The sequence below is a fragment of the Oreochromis aureus genome, linkage group 2 (assembly GCF_013358895.1).
Source record: "Oreochromis aureus strain Israel breed Guangdong linkage group 2, ZZ_aureus, whole genome shotgun sequence".
In the NCBI taxonomy this organism is placed as follows: domain Eukaryota; kingdom Metazoa; phylum Chordata; class Actinopteri; order Cichliformes; family Cichlidae; genus Oreochromis; species Oreochromis aureus.
Genome location: NC_052943.1, coordinates 20495013 through 20518504, shown reverse-complemented (window position 1 = coordinate 20518504; position 23492 = coordinate 20495013). Strand labels below are relative to the sequence as shown.

At 36.9% G+C, this 23492-nt stretch overlaps 2 protein-coding genes across 4 annotated transcripts; both read left to right on the top strand.

The window, feature by feature from the left end:
* The first annotated feature begins 7214 nt into the window (after positions 1–7214).
* Positions 7215–9040, top strand: LOC120443032 (signal-regulatory protein beta-2-like). The gene is made up of 6 exons (XM_039620628.1): positions 7215–7288; positions 7446–7760; positions 7844–8203; positions 8302–8418; positions 8714–8763; positions 8866–9040. Exons 1-6 carry the CDS (start codon positions 7246–7248, stop codon positions 8968–8970), a joined length of 990 nt encoding a protein of 329 aa, XP_039476562.1. The 5' UTR covers positions 7215–7245; the 3' UTR covers positions 8971–9040.
* A 12133-nt stretch (positions 9041–21173) lies between these two features.
* Positions 21174–23380, top strand: LOC116311888. 3 transcript variants are annotated; one of them, XM_039620640.1, is made up of 6 exons: positions 21174–21230; positions 21387–21515; positions 21795–22145; positions 22231–22347; positions 22588–22637; positions 22739–23380. In XM_039620640.1, exons 1-6 carry the CDS (start codon positions 21188–21190, stop codon positions 22838–22840), a joined length of 792 nt encoding a protein of 263 aa, XP_039476574.1. In that variant the 5' UTR covers positions 21174–21187; the 3' UTR covers positions 22841–23380. The 3 variants fall into 3 exon arrangements, with proteins under 3 accessions (XP_039476574.1, XP_039476572.1, XP_031584971.2); XM_039620638.1 differs by having other exon boundaries at positions 21387–21710; positions 22231–22328; XM_031729111.2 differs by having other exon boundaries at positions 21387–21710.
* The last annotated feature ends 112 nt before the right edge of the window (positions 23381–23492 follow it).

The window sequence follows — 23492 nt, the reverse complement described above, 5'->3', positions numbered from 1 at the left end:
TGGCATCCTAGGGATAAGAATAAGATGTATTAAAGGAATGTTTAGACAGGATGAATAAACTATCCTGTCTGATGGCTCTTCTACTGATGGTTTCCTCTCTGATAACATATTATAACCATTAATGAGGACAGGCACAATTCAGTTATGAATATGTAAGCATTACTTTGTATCAATTTAGATTTTTTTTTAATCCTGATATCAAAAGATAGTGTTTTTTTCTCAAAGTGTACTAATGTTTTCAGCAGTTGTGTTAAGCTTACCATATTAAGTTACAGTGTGCATAAATATCAGAAAAAGAGGTGTGTGAGGGGCAGATTAGCTGTTCCAGTCCCTTACACAATTCAAGATGAGACCAGTAACTAAGCAACACCTTTCCTTCCCTAAACAAATAATAAAGGAAACCACAATGCCGCAGTGGAAAATCTCATAGAACAACTGTCGTTTCAAAGAGCATGCATTTGCATGACACACTGCAAGCATATAGTATTTAAAAAGTGTTTATTTTCATCTGACTTTCCTTGCAAGAAAAGGTTTGCAAAGCCCCCATGAACGGAACTAAAAATTATCAGAGAGAGAAAAAAAATACCCCCCATGGATTCACACCAGAAAACCACATCACAGCTGAATTTTCCATGCATTGTTTGTTTCTCACTGCTTGTGAAACATCACGTATAAATTACTTGTTTATTAGTTACTTATTTATGATATTACATTTAATGAATCAAGGTAAACAGAAAAGTAGATAATTAAAACTCTGTTTTTCCCCTTTTTTACAGGTAGCTGATCAGACAGTGGATGTGGCACAGTATTTGTCAGAAATGTCAGCCCACTAATCCCCTACAAAGTGTAATTGAACGCTAATTTGTTTAGCACTTGTTTACATTATAAATAGTCAAAGTTATAAAGTTATTAAATAAACTATGTTAGGTTTTGTATGTTTGTTGTCTGTCTTCTAGAGTCAAAACTGAACCACATAGTGAGCCCACACTTAACCCTGCTATTACCATAAAAACTGGTTCTACAATTAAAATGGATACATTAAAGTAATGATGAATGTGGTTATTTGGTGCTGTTTCACAGCATAACTGAGTTATGTCATTTAGTTTCAGCTGCAGTGAGAAGAGGAGCAGGAGCATTGGAGGCCATACAGTTTGAATGTGGTGGCAAAGGCTCTGTTGCCACCTGCTGGTAAAGTAATGTAATTCCCTAGTGAATATTTAAGAAAAAAATGCTACTATACTGTGCATAAATTGAAAAAGTTATTTTTTACCTAATCTTTCTACGTTGTCCAAATATCCTATAAAAAGTCCATACCAATATTCACGAGTCAATCTGTCAGTTAAACAAATGAATGAAATGAAGACGTTTTGGGCTAAAAGATTCCCTTTACTGTTTATTTATTCACAGGTATGTTAGCAAAAATGTGTCAATTTAGGGTTTTTATCTTGATATTTTGTTGTTGTTGTTTTTAACTTGTATTATCTTATCTTATGTTAATGGTAATGAAATAGAAACTTCGCCAATTGCTGTTGTCCTTTACTTTCAGTGCATCTTCTGGGCTGGTTTTGAATGGGATTAAATTTTAGCCTTTTGGTACCACAACTGTTTCATGTGTTTCTTTATGTAGTATGAAAATGCATTTTTATACTACAGGATATTGCCCATGACATGGACAGAAACTTCACTTGACTTATTTTAAGCTTCTGAAAATAGTTCTTAGCTTATTTTAAGCTAAGAAGTAACTATTTGATTTGATATCACCCGGCACTTTCCCATTAAATTGATCAAATCTTCCACTACTGGTACACATCAGTTCATGTTTGCAGAATTTGACTTGACCCAGGAAGTCTGATAAACCACCAGGTCCCAGTCACTCCTCTCCATGTGTACGGGGACAATTTTGATCCCTCATTTTGAATCATTCATTTACTCACATGTGTGGACAAAATATAACTCCAAACTTAAAGTCTTTCCAGTTCTGAAAAAATTGGGACACTTTGTAAAAAGTAAATAACATGTAAATAACACTTCATGCAATGCTTTCCAAACCTCATAAACCCAGGGCCATGAGTACACCACTGAGTAGCATCCCCTGTTCTTTTAAGTTTGTAAACATCTGGCCTTAAAAATGTAGGCCTTGTTTGTCTGATACAGGATTTTAGCTGTTCAACAGTCCGTTGTCATCTCTTTCAGAGCCGGGGTGTCATAGTCCTGGCTCAGTTTACCCAGTGTTTTGAGTTTTCTTGTGTCTTTTGCTGTGTTAGTTTGGGGTTTATTCTATAAGACCTGGGTTGGTCTGTTTAGATTTGTTTATTAGATTTCCCCTTGTGTCCTTACCGTCTGTCTCCCGCTGTGTGTCTGTGTTTACAGTTGTATGAGTTCTTGTGCCTTGTTTCACCTCCCCGTGTTTTATTTCATCATGTTGATGCATGTTTCCCCAGCCCGTCATGTCTGCTCTCTCCCTCGTACTCCCTCTCATCTGCCTCTCCTCCACTTGTGCATCATGTTCCTCTGTTTCCTGTTTGTTCCTTTTTCCTGTGAAGGTCTCGTGTTTCCATGTTTGTTCTGTTCAGTTTTGCTCCCCCTGTCTCATTATGATTATTCATGTCAGCTGTGCTCCTCATGTGTTCTCATTTCATCGTCATCTTTCTGTGTATTTATGTCAGCATCTCCCTCCCGTGTCGTGATCTCCCTGTGTGATTCTTCATGTGTTTCCTAGTGTGTTCAGTTCTTTAGATTTCCAAGTTTAGTTTTGAACTGTTAATTTGTTCAGCAAATAAAGCTCTGGGTTTCGGGGGGTTTTTTAGTTTTTGTTTCACCTCAGTGAGTCGGTGTTTTTGTCACGGTTTCGAGGCAAGCCGTGTGGAAAATGGGATGATAAGCAGGGAAACGCAGATGGACCAATGACGAGCACAGGAGAACTTTACACTAAGTAGACAGAGGGAAACGAGGAAACTGCATAAGAAGGGAGACACGGCTGAACCTAATTAAACATGACGAGACAGCGAGGAAACAAAACAAAATACAAGACATGGACCTTCAAAGTAAAACAGTAAACACAGAACACAGGGAAGCCACATAACAAAACCTAAAACTAGAACTCAGGAAATGCTAATGAGCTAAGGAGCTAGACATACTGATAAAGAAACCAAAACACTATCGTGATCAACCATGATGAAATCAAAAATTAAAAGTACAAAAAACACTTGGTCACCAACCTAGGAGCATCACAGTTTTGGTCCTATCCTGCCTGCACACAGCTGTTTTATGACAAAAGGTAGTTTTACTACCACTCGAATCTTTTGTCATTCGCCTGTCAAAATGCACAGTGTTATCAAAAATGTATGTGCAAACGCCTGTCAGCTTACCAAGCTCTAACCTTTGGTAATGAGACATGGAAATCCCCATTAAAATTACAGAAAATATAGATTCCAGTGGCTTGGGGCCAAACTGACTTTCAAAGACAATAGGCAGCTGTCACCAAAAGATGTCAGTAATATACAGAAAGGTTGCAAACAGGCTATATGAAATTCTTTAAAGAACAGAAAGGCATTCTGGTAGAGATTCTGAGATTGTGTTCACTTTGTTTGCTCACAAGTATGTGGAAGACTGGAGTAGAGTCATATACTTTACTGGACTGCTGTGTTGAAGAGTGAAATTAGCTGTCTTGCAAAGCTGTTAATTTAATCTGACAGACTGTATAGATTACCATGAGAAATCATTGTCTGCTGCTTATAATTTACAGTTCCACAGTTTGCAGTAAGTCCATGTTGTTTGGAAGAAAATTTAAATTATTTCTCAGTCGCCTACTTGGTGTTTGTGATTTCTGGAAACCGCCATGTTGCCCCCCATCATGAATACAATGGCCGAGATGGCCTTTGCCACTCCTCCTAATCACGTTTTAAGTATGTGGCTAGAGACAAGCATCATATGGAGTACACCTATAAGTTACTTTTCATTTTAAAATCATAAATACTGCTTTTAAATTCAACAAGCGCCTTGAGGCAGCTGTTGTTGTTGTTTGGCGCTGTATAAATAAAATTGATTTGAATTAAATTATGTATGACCACCTAACATTTCTACATGTATATTATCATGGTTGAGATGGTTAAACTGGAAAACTCCAAGTCGATCAGTGTTACAGCCCCTGACCTTGGAGGAAGTGAGCTGACCTTCCTTCAAGGAAATCCAAGCGTGCCAGGACCCACAGACGATTGGCTGGCTGGGGACCCGTGGGTGGCACCTCCGGGGGAAAAGGGACCAATCAGCCACTGATTGTACTCACCTGTGCTCTACAAATGGCTGTTGAACATTTATTCGGGGGCTGCTTTGAACTGAATGCAGTTTACCTCGCAGGCTTCTGTCTGTGAGACTTTCTTGTGAAACTCTGTTTGAGGTGTGAAATTTGTTTGAATAGCGTTTAGTTCTACTGCCCGTGAGGCTAGTTTTATTTTCTATTCGTACGTGAACCTGTTGTCACGGGACCGAGTGGTCTGTACAGAACAGGACTCAGGTGCAGAAACCCAGAGCAGAGAGAGCAGATGATGTAACAATAATTTATTAGGCTTAAGTGCAAGAAACGTAGCAAGGACAAAAAAAACAATAAGACGTGGAGTTTGACGTGGCGTGGCCTGGGAAACGTGGCTAGGGCGAGGGAACAGGGCCTGAGATGCAGAGTGGAGCTGAGCAGGGAACAGTCACACTGAAGAGAGAAGACAGTGGAGTTAGGGAGGTAATGGAGGTAGCTCTGAAGTGGTGAGTTGTAAGAGTAGCAATTCTTACTTGCAGTTGGGGACACAGAGTGTTGAGAGGGGGGTGATGAGAATCCAGGGGGGCTGAGTGGCATGACAAGGCTGACCTGAGATCCGGGGTCTTCAGTGTGATGGCAGGAGGGCAGGCACGTGAGGCACAGACTGATTTTCAAAATGTTTGCTTGGTATCCTGAGTCCAGAGGTAGAGCGTGAGCCAAGTGAATCCAGCAACTGCAGCACAAGAAAGTCTTGTTAGTAAGATAAATCACAGCAAGAACTTGAAGCATAAGGCCTGTTACCAACATGAGTTGATGACGAACTGGCAGTGAATGAACATCAACTTGTGGCTTAAATCCCTCTGGCTTGATTGCCTGCAATAGGCTCCAGGTGTGCAGGAGCTGGAGGAGTTGACCCTGCCCAGGGGCGGATCCCAGGTAAGTTCAGGAGCCTTATGGAAATTCCAGCCACCCACCGCAGACCATGACACCTGTTATTTTTGTATTGGTTATTTGTTCTAAGTTCTTTTTCTGTGAATAAAACTGTGCCTTAACTGGTCTCCTTCATGTCTCCTTGTGTGGGGCTCCCCTGTCCCATAGCAGAGCCGGGTCTTAACAATCAGTAGCTCCTGAAATACTCAAATCAAAGTATCTAATCAATGATTTCCTGACTAGATACTTCGGTTAAGGAGCTACACATGCACATACATGCACGCACGCATATAAAACGCTAACAATAACTTGAATTTAACAGGTGCAACTGATAATATGAGCAGTGACTGTAGTGTATTATGCTATTACCTTACCTTTATTATGCTATTAGCTTAAAAGTGTTTTCCATTAGTAAATAAAGATGATCCTATGCAGTTACACACAAAATGTTGTATAATGTGTAAAATGTACATCTTGAATTGCCATGGAAACCTAGATGTATTCAGTTCATGATGCAGAAATACCAAATGTGCTTTAGGAATTTGTCCTAATTTGCTTTAAAGTTCTTTATATACTGCTGATATTAAAAAAAGAGAAAGAAGAGAGAAAGAAGGAAAACTGATTAGACTATTGGTTCTGCAGATAATAGTAGATAAAAGTATCAAATCAGTCATGTTTAGGTCAAGTGGGCTAAAAAAAAAAAAAAAAAAAGAAACCAAGACAGAAATATGAAAATTGCAATCTTTGAGTAGACTAAATCCATCCAGTATCTGTTTGGTATGCTATACTTACTGTAGCACTGTAGGTCACTTCTGGCTCCAGAAGACTGCCATGGTGGAGGACAAAATGCCAAGGTTAAGGCTTCAAAACAGAGCACTGCAAAACCAATTATAGATCACTAAATCCATTTGAATTTGTGGTTTGAAAGAATCAAGTTAAAGGCTATTCCCTTACCAATCTTACTCACCTCATTGCATGACTTCCTGGAGATGGACTGAACTGTTTACCACATTGGATTTGCCTACCATGAGAGGGGGCAAGCAATTGTGCCTATACTCCCATGCCTGCCTGTTTATTGCCATTTTTTACAGGTGATACTTCTCTAAACCTTTGGGTGGTGGAATGAGCGTTAACTATCATTTATATTTCTGCATCAAAGTTGGTTGGTATTTTGGGAGCTCCAACAATGCTTCCCTCATTCATGATATTATATCTATCATTATCCTTTTTTTTTGCGGATAATGTGGTCCTCCTGGCATCATAAAGCAGTGACCTCCATCTCAGCTGACAGTAACAAATCAAATGTATGGACTTCTGTTTCTCCTGGGTCCCCACTCAATGTTGTAAACAGTTTTTTGGTTTTGGTTTTGATTCTTTGTATTTCACAGGCAAACTGTTCCTCACGTCCATTTTGATTATTTTGGCAATCTTCTCCAGGGAATCAGCTAACATTTGTGAGTCCATATATTGATGCTATCAGAACCAAGTGATCAAATATCCTGTTTATTTTAAATAAGACAATCGAAAGTGTTAAAAAAAATCTTTTTGGGATGATTTTTTTTTTTTTTTGAGAAATGTATTCGGTTTTGCTCCACAAATTACACATTAGTTTTGTTTTTTCAAGAAGCTAAACCATGCATCATTGTTCAGTCTGCTCTTCAGCTCTTCTGAAGAACAAAATGTCATGGCGCCTCACCAATGAAACATACAGCTTGCAAATTTCTTTTGAAGTGCTGAGTTTGATGTATTTTAGGTATTTCTTGCAGTACACACCACAACCAGTCGTAGAAGTCATGCCTTTTATGTTTTCTGTTCTGAAAACTTGAGAACATGAATTATAATCAGCCAGAAATAGTCAAAAATTAACAGTAAATAATGAGAAAAATTGCAACGGGAGATTAAACAGAGATAATACGTGTTAGAAAATGCTGAAGAGAGACCAATGTGACAGGAAGTGTATTTTAAGTCTTTTCTGTGTTAACCAATCGGACGCATTTTATGGTCTAACCCAGTGTGCTCATTTCCCCGTGTTAACTTACTGAAAAACCCCAAAGCGCATTGTCAAGATGGTCGTCTTATGGATTACATTGCTTTTTCTTCACCAAGGAAGTAAGGGGGATTTGTTTTTTGTTTGTTTTTTTTGTTTGATCTGGCTATCTGACCAAACAGAACGTATTATTTATGTTGAATAGATTCATATATAGATAGACATAGAGATAATAAGAGATATAATAACATAAAAATTGAACATTTTCTTTTACCGCAGATTCTCTGGTTCCAGTGAAAACAGTTCATGTTGGTGAAACAGCGACATTTACATGTGATTTATCAAATGAAGAGCTCGGCAGCAGAAAGGTTCAGTGGTACAAGCAGAGAGTCGGGGATACTCTTCAATTAATAGTGTCACTTTATGGAAAACCTTCTTCAGAGTTTCTTGAGTCAAGATTTTCTGCACATAATAGCAAAGATTTTAGCAACCTGACCATTTGGAATGTAGTCCAAGAGGATGAGGGAATGTATCACTGTGGAGTAGACACCTGGATTAAACTTGAATGGAGTGGGACATATTTGTTAGTAAAAGGTAATGAACTGACCAACTTTTACAAAATTTTTAAATGAGTATGTTTTGAATAATTTATTTGTATTACATTTTGTATTACACAGGAAACACTGAAAGGACATCAAACTATATTGTTGTACAGCAGCCGATAGAATCAAATCCACTCCGTCCAGGAGACACAGCAACTCTTCAGTGTTCAGTTCTGACAAATTCTGAGAAAAACACATGTTCAGGACATCATAATGTTTTCTGGTTCAGAGCTGGATCTAAAAAATCTCTTCCAAACATCATCTACACTGATGGAAATAGAACTGATCAATGTGAGAAAAGAACTGACGTTCAGGATGGATGTGTTTATCACTTCTCTAAGAACATCAGCTCATCTGATGCTGGGACTTACTACTGTGCTGTGGCCACATGTGGGGAGATATTTTTTGGAAATGGAACTAAATTGGATGTTCAAGGTATCTGTGCCTGATTTTGTCTAAACTACTTTTCAGTTTGTACTTAAAACATGCTCATATCAAGATCAGCAATAAGACCTTTTTTGTTTGTTTTGTAGAGAAACCAACACGACTGGTATTTATTGAAATTGTAATATTAATAACCTGTTTCGCCATTTCGATCATTGGAAATCTTTTTTTCATCTGCAACCGAAGAGTATGCAAAAAATGTAAAGGTAAGTGTTGTCAGTAGCTTTAAAGTAGTAGTAGTAAGTAGTTTTAGTTTGCTGTAAAACTGTAAGGAGGCAAACATTGTACAAACTGTTAATGTTTAAGCTCTCCATAATGGTTGTTATTTCTTTGTGTACCTCATTAAACAATTTAACTTCTCATTAACTTAACTTATCATTTCATTTGAATGAAACAGTTATCTAAGTAAGATTTTTGTAGCAAAAAATAAAAAGAGCAGAAATTTCACATTAAGTGCATTTCACTATCATATATTTATTGTTATTATTTTGTTTATCTTAGAAATAAAAAGTGATACAACAGAAGTACAAACTGACAACTTGTACCAACCAGTAAGTAATCAAACAGATTTTGTTCAGGTTAAATATGTATGCACAGTTCCACATCATCTCCTACATGTTTGTGTACTGTATACTCTTTCTGTTACTACACAGACTGAAGCTGATGATGAAATAAACTACGCTGCACTCAGTTTCTCTGAAAGAAAAACAAGAGGAAGAAGGACAAGAGAGTATACCGAGGACACTGTTTTCTCATAAATGTTGAGTTAAATGCTGATGAATGTGACATTGTTGAGCACCTCCTTAATATTAAAATAAACCTTAAATTAAGTTATGGGCCTTTTGTTTGTCACTCTTTGTTTTCTTATTTCTTTTCTTATTTTTCCGTCTTTGTTAAAAACTAATCCACACAGCCCCCCACTCCAAGAAAAACAAAAAAATTTTAACTGGAATTGGATCTAGTGTTTATTTGTATGAGAGTGCAGGAAAGGAAAGGAAAACATGTTAGTTATTTTGCTTTGAAATTGTCTTAATGTAAGTGCATTTTCAATTTTTAACTATAATTTAACCTTTTTTTATACAGGTAGTCCTATTGAGACTCAGTGTCTCAATTACAACAGGGACTTGTTTCAGACAAACAAATCTGCAGAGTGATATCTAATCCTACATTTTTACCAAGTAATGTCACTCCGCAGATCAGTTGCAAATGTAAACATAAAGAGAGACCCAAGGACTTCTTTTTATAAGAAACTTAGTTTTTTTCTGGTTCTGCTGTGTTGTATTATTTTAAGACTGAAACAGTCATTCTTGCAATGTTGAAAAAGAAACATTACCATACCGCCACAGAGACTAGAATAAAACTTTTATCCAAAACTTTGTCCTCCAAATCATCATAACAATCCAGGCAGTTTGAATGTATAGGATTCACCTGTTGTTCAATTCAGTTTATTTTTTATTTTATTTTTTATAATATCTTGAACTGCAAGATATTAGCTGTAGACAGAAGAAGATATTTACCTCTAGTGACTACAAATAGAAAAACGTAATAAGTTCTGTAGTGATAAAATATATATCTTTGTGCATTGCTAAACAGATTGTGTAACAAACATGCACTGCATGTGCATATAACACTATCTATTAATCAGAAGAGAGACTGAAAATGAGAATCCTGCCTAAATAAAATCACTCTGCAGAATCGGAATTTTGCTTGTGTTTTGAAACCTTCTTTGCACCAGACTAAGCACAAAATCTTAATATGTTACCATTTTTCCATGTTGTGACAAAGCTCCAAATCATTTTAAGGATACTTTAGAGTTAAATTTAATAGCACTTCAAAATCACTGTCAAAGTAGAAAGGTTCAGAAACTCAAGACAGTAAAAAGAACAGTGGAAACCAGAACATGAAACATCTGTCATTATCATACTGGAGAATCCCACAAGTAACACCCTACAAGTTCTTACAATTCACACCATGTAGCTAGTTTTGGTTTTATTCTAAAGTATACAATTTGTGAAGCTGAAATAATCAAAACATTAAATTGTGTCTTGTGGATTAATTATCAAACACCTATATACATAAAGTGGCTTGTGCTGTCATGGTCCATGAGCATCCTGTGTGTGGTGTATTTTTCCACTGTGGTTCTGCCACCCTCACCTGGACACTCGTTCCACCGCTCTCCTGTCACCGGTTCCGTCTCGATGGCAAGTAAGCATTCACTTTGACACGATTCATCACCTGTCAGTTACTACTGCCTTACACTAACCCCTAACATTTTTTCCCTAACATTAACCAAAGTACTTTTTCTGCCTGACCAGCACAGACCAGGTCAGTGTCATATATGTTGATAGTTTTCAGCATACATAAGCTATTTTAACTTTGTTCTTAGGAAGTAAGGACTCTTTTCAGAAAAGCGCAAATCAAAAACATTCAGGACTGCAACAACTTCACTGACTCCATCTCCTAGATGTGCAGTATCTTTGTGATAAAGTTTGGCATTTTTTTATGGATCCATGAATATTTTACTTAGCACAACTTCAAAGCAATTTAAAAAACTGTGCTACATACTGCAGCTTATGACAAAAAGCCTGCAGTCGGCATGTTTCCCCATCAACCTCACAACAAAAATCAGCATGTAACCTGCATAAGACAACGTGAGCAGCTGAAACGCAGGTGCCTTTATGTAACAGAGAACACCACAGGAAATGAGAAGAAAAGACACAGAAATACAGAGAAAGAACAAAGAGGGCAAATGTCACAGACACAGCCAAATGCCACCTGTGAAATCATCAACTCATGGAGGCTAAAAATTGAAAGCAGTTTATATAAGATCAATCTAACTTGAATGATCTGGGTGTAATTTACTGTGGCATTAAAACAACAAGAAAACAACTTCTTTGCTTACATCTCTTATAGTAAGAGAATACACCTTACCCACCTTTGTGGCTTTGAAGCTTTTTCTTTTTTTAAACCTTCCCTGAAGTGATATTTAGTCAAACTTTCCTCAGATGATTATTTGAGTAATATATCCAAGATTCAATTTATACCAATAAGCAGCACATCATCCCTAAAGATATTACATGATAGAGTCACACCATCTCTAAGGTTAGCCTCAGTCGAAGACATTTAACACAGAACCTCATTCATTTTGCTCAGAGCTGAAAAAAATAAAGCCAATAAAGTGCCTTGAGGTAACTGTTGGTGTGATTTGGTGCTGTATAAAGAAAATTCAACTGAATTAAACTGAATTGAAGACAAAGCAATTTAAAGAGGTATAATCATCACGCAGTCTAAAATATTACATAACATCGTAATATTCTGTTTTCATTGTATACAATTGTACATCCTACAGTGCGGAAGAAGAACACTCACACAATGTTCTTTGAAACATCAAAGAAACGAATCGTTGTGGTACCTCAACCTTCTCTTGCACAACTGAGCTGTTAGCTCTGTCTATCTATCTGGAGCTGTTACCTTTATTAATCATTAAGACAAACCGGTAACTTGTAGTAAGTTAGTCCTGCACTAAAGTAGTTAAGCCATCTGAAGGATATGTGTAAAATATAAGATTAAAACTTTTAGTGCTCAGAAGAGTCATGTTTAGACGATAATGTAGTTGACATTACAATCTAGTGGTGCATGAGTCAGTTGTTGTAGTTTGATTCTGAGTGTGTTGAAACTGTGTCCTTTAATTCATGCCAATCAAACTGATAATAGAGCTAGAACGGTACTTGGAAGAAAACTTTATCTGACTTACACTTATACTTCTACTGAGCTACATTTCAGTAAGATCTGAATGCTATGCATGGTTTTCACTTCTATCTAACTTTTCATTATTATCACATTTCATTGTTTTATTGAGAAATTGTCTGAGAGGTGAGATATAATGTGGGAAATTGTAAACAATGGCCACAACAGACATATGCTGACTGGCTTGATAAAAAATCTGAATGCAGCAAATGGGTGGTGCAGTCTGAAACTATGATACATGTTAGTTTTTTGTTTTCTTTTAGTTGTATGTTTTGCAATTCTTGCACCCCAAATTGGAATCACATTTTCCATAATTTATGTTTTATGCAAGCAAATCCCACTTCATGTCACATACTTAGACTTATCATACTTAAATTTGTTGTCAGGATAAATTGCAGAAACAATAATAGTTAGATACATGGTGAATATATGAATTATATTAACAATGTTAGTGTGTTGATGCGTGCATACATGCAGATAGTCTTGACCTCATAAATCTGTAGTTCTTTATGAGCTACTGTCTTGGAGCAACTGTGACCACATCATTTCCACTTGGATTAATAAAGGATTCTGATTCATTGTCATTCACAAACTCATGCCTATATCAGAAAACACCTATACAGTTGAGTTTGTGAATCACAATGAATCAGAATTAAAGCCTGAGCTGTCCCTCTGTAATTTAAAAAAAAAACAAAAAAAACATCAGCACTCATCTCATGGAGTAAAACAGTAGTAGTAAAACAGCTCTGTAATGCTTTACTTTTGTTTCTTCGGGGATCAAAATGAGTGTAAGAACAGCTCATTTGACCTTTTCGGCTACTCGTGGCTTCCTGAAACTCTGTGTCTCACACAGCCAAGCCCAGCTTTTTGTGTCCCTTCTTTATGTAATTTATTAGCCATGCTATCAGCTGGATAGAAAAAAAAATGTAGTGGATACAAATATGTGCACTGACACAAATTAATATGTTAAAGTTTATGTTCACAAAAAAGGGAACAAAAAGCATTGGATTAAACTTTGTTTTGCACTACTAGTCTCGAGATTGTGTCGTCACTCCAGACGTACTAAATCAAACATGTTGCGCAATCAAAGCTTAGTAGGCTCCCACTCACAAACAAATACGTAGTGAACTGAAACCTACTGAACAAGAGTCTTTGTTGTGGTGGGGGCATTGTTTTAGCACACTTTCAGTATTTTTGAGACATCTGTTTTAACTTAGATCGGGGGTCTCAAACTCGCGGCCCACGGGCCACTTATGGCCCACGTCACCTCTACTTGTGGCGCACATATTGATGTGAAGAAATATTTTTTAAAATTAATATTAACATAAATTGATTTAATATTAAGCCAAATGAGCAGACTGCTACTGGCTTAGCCCTTTAAGAATATAGCCTCATGGGCAGTGTATTCTGTGCTGCAGGGAAAATGTGTGGGACTGCCCCTCCCGTTGTATGTGTGTGTGTGAGAGCGGGAGGGAGGGAGAAAAAGGAGATTCAAAAAGTACGAGTTGCTACTAACAAGAAACAGAAGATGAAAGCATGTAAATATAATAATAACCACTGCAGCCAAAAAGAGGGTCTGACCAGCCCAGTTGTAAGTAAGCTGTTAAGACTCGACTGTACACTGTGTTCGGCGCCTCCGAAACAATAAAGTTCAGTTAGAGCAGCCTTTCAACGCCTCTCTCTGTCTCTCGCTAGCAAAGTTGACCCAGACAGTAAAGCTATTTACCGGCTACGAGCCAGACACGGAAACCGCAGTATTAGTCAGGGTTCCTGTTACCACGGACAGAGCTGCGGACATCGCCCAGGTAACAAGAGAGTACAAACATGTTGAGGGATTGGCTGTGTTAGTTCAATGAGAGATTTATTTTGGAAAGAAAACAATTTTGACTAGGAGTCAAAAACTAATGTGTACACTTATGTCTGCATTTTTATTTTGTTAAATACGAACAAAATTATAGCAGGAGAGCTGCCATGTGTCTGGCCAGAAAGAGAGTACCAATGTGTTTATTGAAAGCCTTTAGTTAGTTAAGAATGAGAGAAAAAAATGCATTCATCTTTGCAGTTTTGTCTTATTATACAATATTTGAAATTTTATTAAAAAAACAAAGAAAATACTATATTTTAGTGGGTGTTTTTCGGTTTGTTAACCCTAAAGTGGCCCACCAATGAGATGACAGTGCCAGCAGTGGCCCATGGCTCATTTGAGTTTCAGACCACTGACTTAGATGCTTTTAATTAAGTTATCTTTTTCTCTTGTAAGCTATGTGTGAATTTTCAGAAAGACTGTTGAAAAACTGAAAATACTCAGCAATTTGTGCATTCAAGACTGACTGTAATACTGGTAGCTTAGCTGTAGCATTTGTAGCTGAGGGCTTCAGCTTCTGGGTAACAAGGAAATGACATCATTCACGTAGATTACTGATTGGCAGTGCTAACTCGAAATTTCGAGTTATTTTTCTTAAAATTTTGAGTTAATAAGTCGAAATTTCGAGAAATAACTCAAAATTTGGAGAAAGATAACTCCAAATTTTGAATTATGGATACTTTTTTTTCTTTTTTTAGTGGCAGAAACAGGCTTCCATTCAATTTCCCTTAGAATCCTTCCATTTTTTAAGGAGTTTTGCTGTGTTTTCACTGCTTTGAAAGCAGAGTTACCCAAAAGCATGAATCTGCCGTAGTGTGTCTTATGGCTTCTTTGTACACATGACTGCTCATTTTTATTTGCAAGGGTTATTGAATTTATGTTTGAAGAATCTAATTGCCTGATTGGCGATGCGTAAGAAATTAAATTATTTACTTGTGATTGTGTTTTTCCTTGTGAGTGCCCTTTAGAATAAATAGAATTCCACAGATGTCTGTCAACCTGTACTTTACAGAGAGAGAAGGCTTGAAGAAGGCTTTCAACAGTGTGCCTCTATGAATCCTATGGGTGGTGCGAGAATGGGGTCTCTGCCCCATTTCTATGAGCCATTCTGTCCTTGTAAACCCACAAACACAGCTTGTTGTTCCTTCCAGGAAAAAAGTCAAAGGTATTCCTGGTGGGTGCTGGATTCCCCCCTTTGTTAATGATTCTGTTTATAATTTTGATGGACAGAATTTGTAGACATGGTCAAAAATGGATTGAGGCCAATGCAGACATTGTTCCTGTCTGCTGAGTTTGAGAGAGAGCTGAATGTGGAAAAAGAAGCTGTCAATTTACTTGTTGATCTATAATCCTACGCTTAAATGTGGTCACAAGTTGTTGGTAGTGATCAAAAGAAAGAGATCAAAGATACAAGCAGCACTTCAAGGGTGGCTGGCTCCCCCTCGACATTGGGTAATGAGTTCAGTCATTCGGGATTAAAGCCGCTACTGTTTAATGTCGAAAGGAGGCATGTGACATGGTTCATGCATCTCATGTGACTGCTCTCTGGGCACCTTCCTGATGAGATATTCCTGGAGGATGCCCCACTCTCAAACATGCTGGAAAGACTTTTTTGACTGGATTGAGAATGCCTCTGTGTGAGCTGAAGGAGCTGGCTGAGGAGTGGGTAATGCTGCACCTTGAAAAAAAAAACCACAAAAAAAAATTGACAGAAGAACAGGAGAGACAGAAGTTAAATTCCTTGAAGTCCAATCAGGGGAATGGGACACAGTTAGGAAAACTAAAGAAAACAGGACGGCGACTAGGCCACTTAATACCAAAACATCAGTGAACTTTAAACAGAAAAACAATAATAACAGAGGTCGCAATGAAAGACCAAAGAAACAAAAACTAGCTGTAGCTAACAACCAGAAAGCTCATGACAAACACCCCCTACACACACAGACTATGGCATTTAGAAGAATACTAAACCAGTTGCACAGACAAAGGAAGTCACTCAGATCTGGATCTATTGTTCCATTTGCGTTATCATTGCTTAATCAAGACTGTAAAGGACTTCTAAGAGTTGACAAATTTCCACGACAGCTGCACAAACAAGAGCTGTTTATGCGTGGAAAACAATAAGCGTTGCACTAGTTAGGTGCATGTAAACTAGTTAACACTGGCTAGCGAGCATGCAACAGCGCAAAAATAGTTTGGCTGGATCAACAAGGGTCTTGTATTCTTTTATTTCAAAGAATTGTGGTATGTGTACGGTGACGGTGTCTGTAAAAGAACAAGCAAAGCCACATGTGGCAGCTGAACTGTGAAATGGAGGCTGTGGCTGGCCACTTCTCTGTTTCCGACATCCCGTCAAACCTGTTTACTCAGAATGTTCATGAATTTTGTTATCAACAGAATATGCAGCTGGTTCACAAGAAGCCTTCACTGGCTTTTTTAAAACTTAAACCATTAACAAGATCATTTTCTGATCTGTCTTTCTGGTCATGGCCATGTTTCGTTCAATTTTATGCAGAGTTGAACAAAAGTAATTATTTTCAATCACACAAACGCCACTCACCTGTGCTTACATTTTAAAATGTAATAGTCGACTTTCGTCAGGTAAAATCTTTCATGCTCTCATGATGTTTAATATGTAGGTCAAATTAAATCTCATCAGTATCTCAGAAAGAAGTTTGCAGACCACCAGCTGATTTGCATGTGACTGAAAAGAAAGACATGACAGATATTAGAAGCCACAATAAATGATGTCTAGTTTCTTATGAGGTGCATTTAGGGAACTGAAAAAATTGTTCTTCAGACCTACCAATTGCATATTTAATTAAGCTGAATAATCTCTGGTATTTATATATAGTTCAAGTTAACCCAATTTACCACACCAGGCTTCATTATGCAAAACATACTCCCTCTCCTTAGACTCTTGATTTTGATCTTCTTACAAAAGTCTTTAAATCAATTTGTCTTGATCGAAAGTGTGCAAAGGTTAAGCTACCCTTTCCACCTGAAATAGGTTCCAAGTTAGTACAAAGTCCTCATACAAACCCTGGAGTGGTGGTGGTTAGGCTTGGTCCCATTAGGAATTTGTGTTACTATATGTACATTCGGCACTACATATGTTTAAGCTGATGTTAGGGAAAGATTGTAGTTTGGATGAAACCATGTTTGACTGACCTCTCTTACTTGTTAATGCAGCAGAATTACCAACAGACACTTTGTACATCAGGGGCCAACTCCAGGCCTCGAGAGTCGGTGTCCTGCAGGTTTTAGATGTGTTCTTGATCCAACACAGCTGATTTAAATGGATAAATTACCTCCTAAACATGTCTTGAAGTTCTCCAGAGGCCTGGTAATGAGCTCATCATTTGATTCAGGTGTGTTGACCCAGGGTGATATCTAAAACCTGCAGGGCACCAGCTCTTGAGGCCCAGAGATGGCCACCCCTGTTGTACATAAATTAGCCACACCAGCATCTGTGGCACAATAGTACTAAATAGCACCCCGAGGATGGGGAATAAGGTGCATTAAAGAATGCTCTGACAAGATGGCTAAGAGGCTATCCTGCCTGTGGCTGTTTGCACCTCTGATGGCTTCCTTTCTGAAAAAAAAAAACTAATTAGGGTAGGCACAATTCAGCTACAAATGCAACACTGGAAGCATTGCATTGTATCAGTGTAGTTTTGTTGAAATCCAAATATCAACAGATGCTGTTTTGTTTTCTTAAGCATACTTGTGTTGAGCTTACTATTTTGAGTCACAGACTGCATTAAGGTCAGAAAAAGAGATGCGTGAGGGGAAGATCAGCTGTTTCAGCCCCTGAGACTTTCTACAAACATTAAGGTGAGAGCAGTGACTAATTAAGGAAACCACATTGTTGAAATGGAAATTCTCATTGAACAACAGTTCTTATCAAGTGGTTGCTTGATATGCTGCAAACTGTTATTGTTTAAAACTTTCTTATTTTTATCTGATATGTCTTGTGAAAAAGGATAGAAAAACATTAGCCCCCTGCACAGAAACTAAAAATAAAAAAGCAAGAGAGAAAAAAAAATCCCCCCTGTGGATTCACACCAGATAACCACAGCTGAATTTTCCATGCATTCATTCGTTTCTCACTGCTTGTGAAACATGAACCAAAGAGTTTTTACAAGAAGCTGATCAGAGAGTGGATGTGACAGCAGAACGCATGAGGCAAAACTGTTTAGCCCTTTGTTTCATTATGAATGGTCGACGTTATTAAGGTCAACAGACAACACGTACAAAATCTAATTTAATTTGCACAATCTTCTAGTGAGTGGTGAAACACAAAGTAACACCACAGTTAGTCACACAAGTACTACAAAAACTGTTGAAGTGCTAAAGTTAAAATTCATAAAAGTAATGATGACTGGTCTTATTGCCTGAGATTAAGTCATTTAGTTTCAGATGCACTGATAGGAGGAGCAGGAACTTGCAGGCCCCACATGTTAATGATATGATGACAAATACTCTGTTGCCACCTGCTGATGAGTTGTTAAATGCTTTAAATGTAATTCCCCAGTGATTATTAAAGAAAAAAGTTACAATTATAATATGATGTATTATCATTATTATTATTATTATTATTATTATATATTTTGCCTAAATGAAAAACTTCTTTTTACTTAAATCTTTCTACAAATTTTGTATAAATATCACATAAAAATGTTCATTTGTCAGTCTGTCAGTTGTCACTAATTAAAATGAATAAAAAAGACCTTGTGATTGTGATCATCTGCCTCTATCTCACCCCATTCTTAGCATCCTCCTTTGTCACACCAACCTGCTACACACTCTCCTTCACAACATGCACAGTCCCTGCTCTCCACAAGTGAATCAGTTTGCCTCCCTTACTAAGTCTCAAACCATACATTAAAGCAGGGCTCATCGCCAGTCATATAAACCTTGACTTTTACTTTTGCTGCAATCCTTCTGTAGCAATTCCACTCCACTCCACTCACTCCACCTTGCTTGCACTCGCTTCTACACTTATGTACTGTTTACTTCTTTTTCGCTTATTGAACCTCTGCCCATCTTTACTTCTGAGAAGCTCTACCTCTCTGATATACTTTTTTATATTCACTGTGTGGTCGCCCTGATGCCATTTAAGGTAATTAGTGGCAAAATGTTGCTCCAGCTGTTTTTTTATAGTACCATTTAGTTTTTTATCCTTCTGTTGTCCCAACTTTTTTGAGATGTGTTGCTGACATCAAATTAAACATGTATGAAACTTAAGTTTATCTTAAAATGGCACAACTGTTGTGTTTTCTTTGTTTTATTGTCACCTTAACATGGGATTATGAGATATGCAAATATTTGCATTTGTTTCTATCTATATTTATCACTGCTTCCCAACTCCGGAATTGTGATTATATATGTAACAATGGTTACATATACAATTGCGCACTTGGACACAGACTCAGAAAAAGCTCAGAAAAAGCTCAGGATGAGACCAATATGACAGAAAGTATAACGAAAAAGTGCACAACAAACTACACTTTCCAGCAGCCAATAGAATCAAATCCACTCTTCCCATGAGACACTTTAACTCTCACAACAATTCATGTTGAGGTTAGTGTAATGTGTTCTTTTTTTCATACCTGAAAACTGATGTCAAATAAATGTCAGCCAAGCATCATCTACTCTGAAAAATAGACATAATCGATGTGAGAAAGCAGTAAACCAAACAGTATGTAACCAGTTCAAAAAGTGTAATAAAGAAGCTAAAAATGTTAAAGAGTGAAAGGAAAGAGGAAAATTAAGTGAACTCGATAAGTGAACTTGTTTAAACCCCACTTACAAAGTTAGTATTCTGTAAAACTCAGGTGGTTTATGTTTGTTTGTTTGTTTATCTGGCAATAAATATTAGTATGTTCTGTATCTCTGTGTGCTTTGTCTGCATCATTTTTCTGCTGTAAAGATAGCTGGTATTTGAGATACTTTTGTTTTCATTAATAAATGCTTTATGAGGGAAAAACAGTCCTCACTTTATATGAACTCACACAAAATACTTAACTAACAATTAGTAACTGACTGAAATAACCATAATTTACCCTATGAAATAAGTATTAATAAAACCTCTATTAACACACTCACAAGCAATGAGGTTATATCTTAATCATTATATAGATAAATGTCCTTATAAATACATCACTTATTTAGACTTTATAAATGATACTATGAACTCATTATATATGGGGTTGTTAAACAAAAATAAACATTTATATCTGTAGTTATACATTATATACTAAAGATGAGTACAGCTTTATAAATGATCAATTAAGCACTTAATAAGCGCTACATAAAAATCCTAAAGCAAGTGGAACTTGCTTTAGGTAGAGCCAAGTCAGTCATTTCCTCCACAGAACCACTTGTCACTGATATTTTCTCTTTTTTGGACTGTTGCTGTCAGTTGGTGCTACATAAATAGCATTCATTTGGACTGAATTGAATTGAATTTTAGCCTGTATGCATATTTTGCCACCTCAGTATTAACCTTGTAAATGCTGGAGTTAATGAGGTTAAAAAAAATTATGATAATATTGAATTGCATGTCAGTTACTTACTTAACAGAAAATTTGCACAGAAACAATAGAAAACTTAATTTCATCTCTACTGACCCCAGAACATACTGATGTTCTAGGGTCTATTGTTAAAGAGGTCTGGTATCCTAGTGCAAAGCGAGCTGCTGAGGCCCAGGTTGCTCTGCTTTGAAACCAGTCTGTGTGGCAATACTGTATTAAAGGGAGAGCATCCTCACATGGGTGTTCCTGTTGTACAGGCATGTGATGGTTGAGATCTTGCACTCGGCATGATTCTGGCTTTACCTATAGCTCCACCATGGGGATAATTTATATGATATTAACCAAAACATCTGCTGCTGCTTTTCATGTAAATTCATCCACAAATTGCACTGTGTTAACTGTGTTTTTTGAAGAAGCTAAACCATATAGTATTTGTTCATCCTGCTCTTCAGATCTTTTGATGAACAAAATGTCATTGCCCTGCACCAATGAAACATACAGATAGTAAATTTCCTCTGTAGTGCAGAGTTTCATGTATTTGAGATATTGCTTGCAGCACGTATTACAACCCGGAGTAGAATTGCCATTTGCTTTTCCTGTGCTTAACATCTGAGAACATGAACTACTATCAGACAGACATCTGAAACATGGCAGAAGAAGATGAAAAACAGACAAAAAATGTTAAGATCAGTGTGACAGGAAGTGTACTTTTAAGTCTGTTCTGTTTTAACCAATCAGATGCTTCAACCAATCAGATGGTCTAACAAACAAGCACATGTCACCTCTTAAACCTACTGAAATGCCTCAACAAGGAGCAGTGTCAAGATGGTCATATTATGGATGGTATTGGTTTTTCTTCATGAAGGCTGTAAGGGCTTTTTTATTTTTTACTCTGATCACATGTCTGAAATATAATTATTTATGTTGAATAGATTTGTGTGTGTGTGTGTGTGTAATAACACACATTGGAATATTGGAATATTTTCCCCTCATGATTATTTTTTTCTGTTTTGTTTTCACTCAGATTCTCTGGTTCCAGTGAAAACCGCTCATCTTGGTGAAACAGCAACTTTAACGTGTGCTAGAACTACTAAAGAGATCAGCAGTAGAGTCCAGTGGTACAAGCAGAGTGTCGGAGATACTCTTAAATTAGGTGTTACATTTTATGGAACTACAAAACCTGTGTATACTCCAGAGTTTCCTGAGTCAAGATTTGAGGCAAAAATTGATAAAAATTTTGGCAACCTGACTATTGTGAAGACAGTCCAAGAAGATGAGGGCTACTATCACTGTGAGCAAGGCAGTAGTGTTAGTAGTGAATGGAGAGGGATGTATTTGTTAGTAAAAGGTATTCAACTGTTCTACTTTTACAAAGATTTTAAAATTCTCTGAGCTTGTTTTGAAGAACGTCTTTGTGTTTTGTATTACACAGGAAACACTCAGAGGTCATCAAACTATATCGTTGTCCAAAAGCAGATGGAATCAAATCCAGTTTATTCAGGAGACACAGCGACTCTCGAGTGTTCAGTCTTCTCTGATTCTGAGAACAAGACGTGTCCAGGAGATCATAATGTTTTCTGGTTCAGAGCTGGATCTCATCCAAACATCATCTACACTGATAGAAAAAGAGATAATGAATATGAGAACAGATATCACCCTCAGAAAAGATGTGTTTATCGCTTCTCTAAGAACGTCAGCTCCTCTGATGCTGGGACTTACTACTGTGCTGTGGCCGCATGTGGGGAAATAATATCTGGAAATGGAACTATACTTAATATTCAAGGTACCTGTACCTGATTTTGTCTCCCGTACTGGAAGTTATACTCAAAACATGTTTTTAAGAACTGATTTTTTTGTTTGTTTTGTAGAGCAAACAACACAACCAGTATTTTTTCAAATGACAATATTAATAGCCTGTTTGGCCGTTTCTGTTATTGGAAACGTTTTCTTCATCTGCAACCGAAGGGTATGTAAAAAATGTAAAGGTAAGTGCTATCAGTGGTTTAACATTCATGTATTTTAAAAACATAAAACTAATTCAACTATAAAAACATAAGGAAATATTATTGAACAGACTGATGATATTTTTTTAATGGATTATGCTCCAGAGTGGGTATCATATCTTTGTGGAACTTCAGTAACTGCAGTAAATTCAGAAGGAAATGTCTCATTAAGTGTATTTCACTATCATATATTTATCATGATAAGATTTTTTTTTATTTCAGGAATACGAAATGCTATATCGGAAGTACAAACTGACAACTTCCACCAACCAGTAAGTAATGAAAGTGATGCAATGATTTAGTTTAAATATGTCTAAAGAGTTTCATATCTTCATCTAAACTACTTTTTTATATGCTTTTTGTTACTACACAGACTGAAGCTGATGATGATATAAACTATGCTGCACTGAATTTTTCTGCTAGAGAAACAAGAGTAAGAAAGGCAGAGTTTGCTGAGGACAATGTGTTCTCTTAAATGTTGAGTTGAATGCTAAAGACAATGTTGAGCATGTCCTGAATTTTAAATAAACCTCACATTATGTTACAGATCCCATGCCTGTGACTGCTTTCTGTGTTTTTTTCTAAATAAAGTTATGTAATTAGTAATATGATTTGCGACATAGACACCTGTGTATTGGTAAATTCATATGTTTTGTTCTGTAATTGAGTTGCTTATTTATGTTATTATATATTATGATATTAGTAACAATATCCCTCAAGTAGATCAGTAGAATCCTTCCAAAATATTAACTGATGAAAATATAACTAATGAAAACTGTGTAATCAACAGTCTGCAGAATATAAATGTTGCTATTGTTTTAAACAACCTTCTTTGCCACAGATTAGTAAGTTATTATTAGTAGTTAGTTTCCATGTTGCAACAAAACTGCAATTCTAATAGAGAACATTTCAAACTTAAATTTAAAGGTATAGGTTCAGGAAGCATAAGCTTTGTTTTACTCTGAAGCATACTTTCTGTGAAGTTGAAATAAGGAATAAAGACAATAAACTGTGACTTGTCTTTGTCAAATACATGAATCATGAATACATGAGGTACATATAACATAGAGGGGAATAAGAGTTTTAATGACAGCAGATTATTTATTGGTATTTCTCCATTTGAGTGG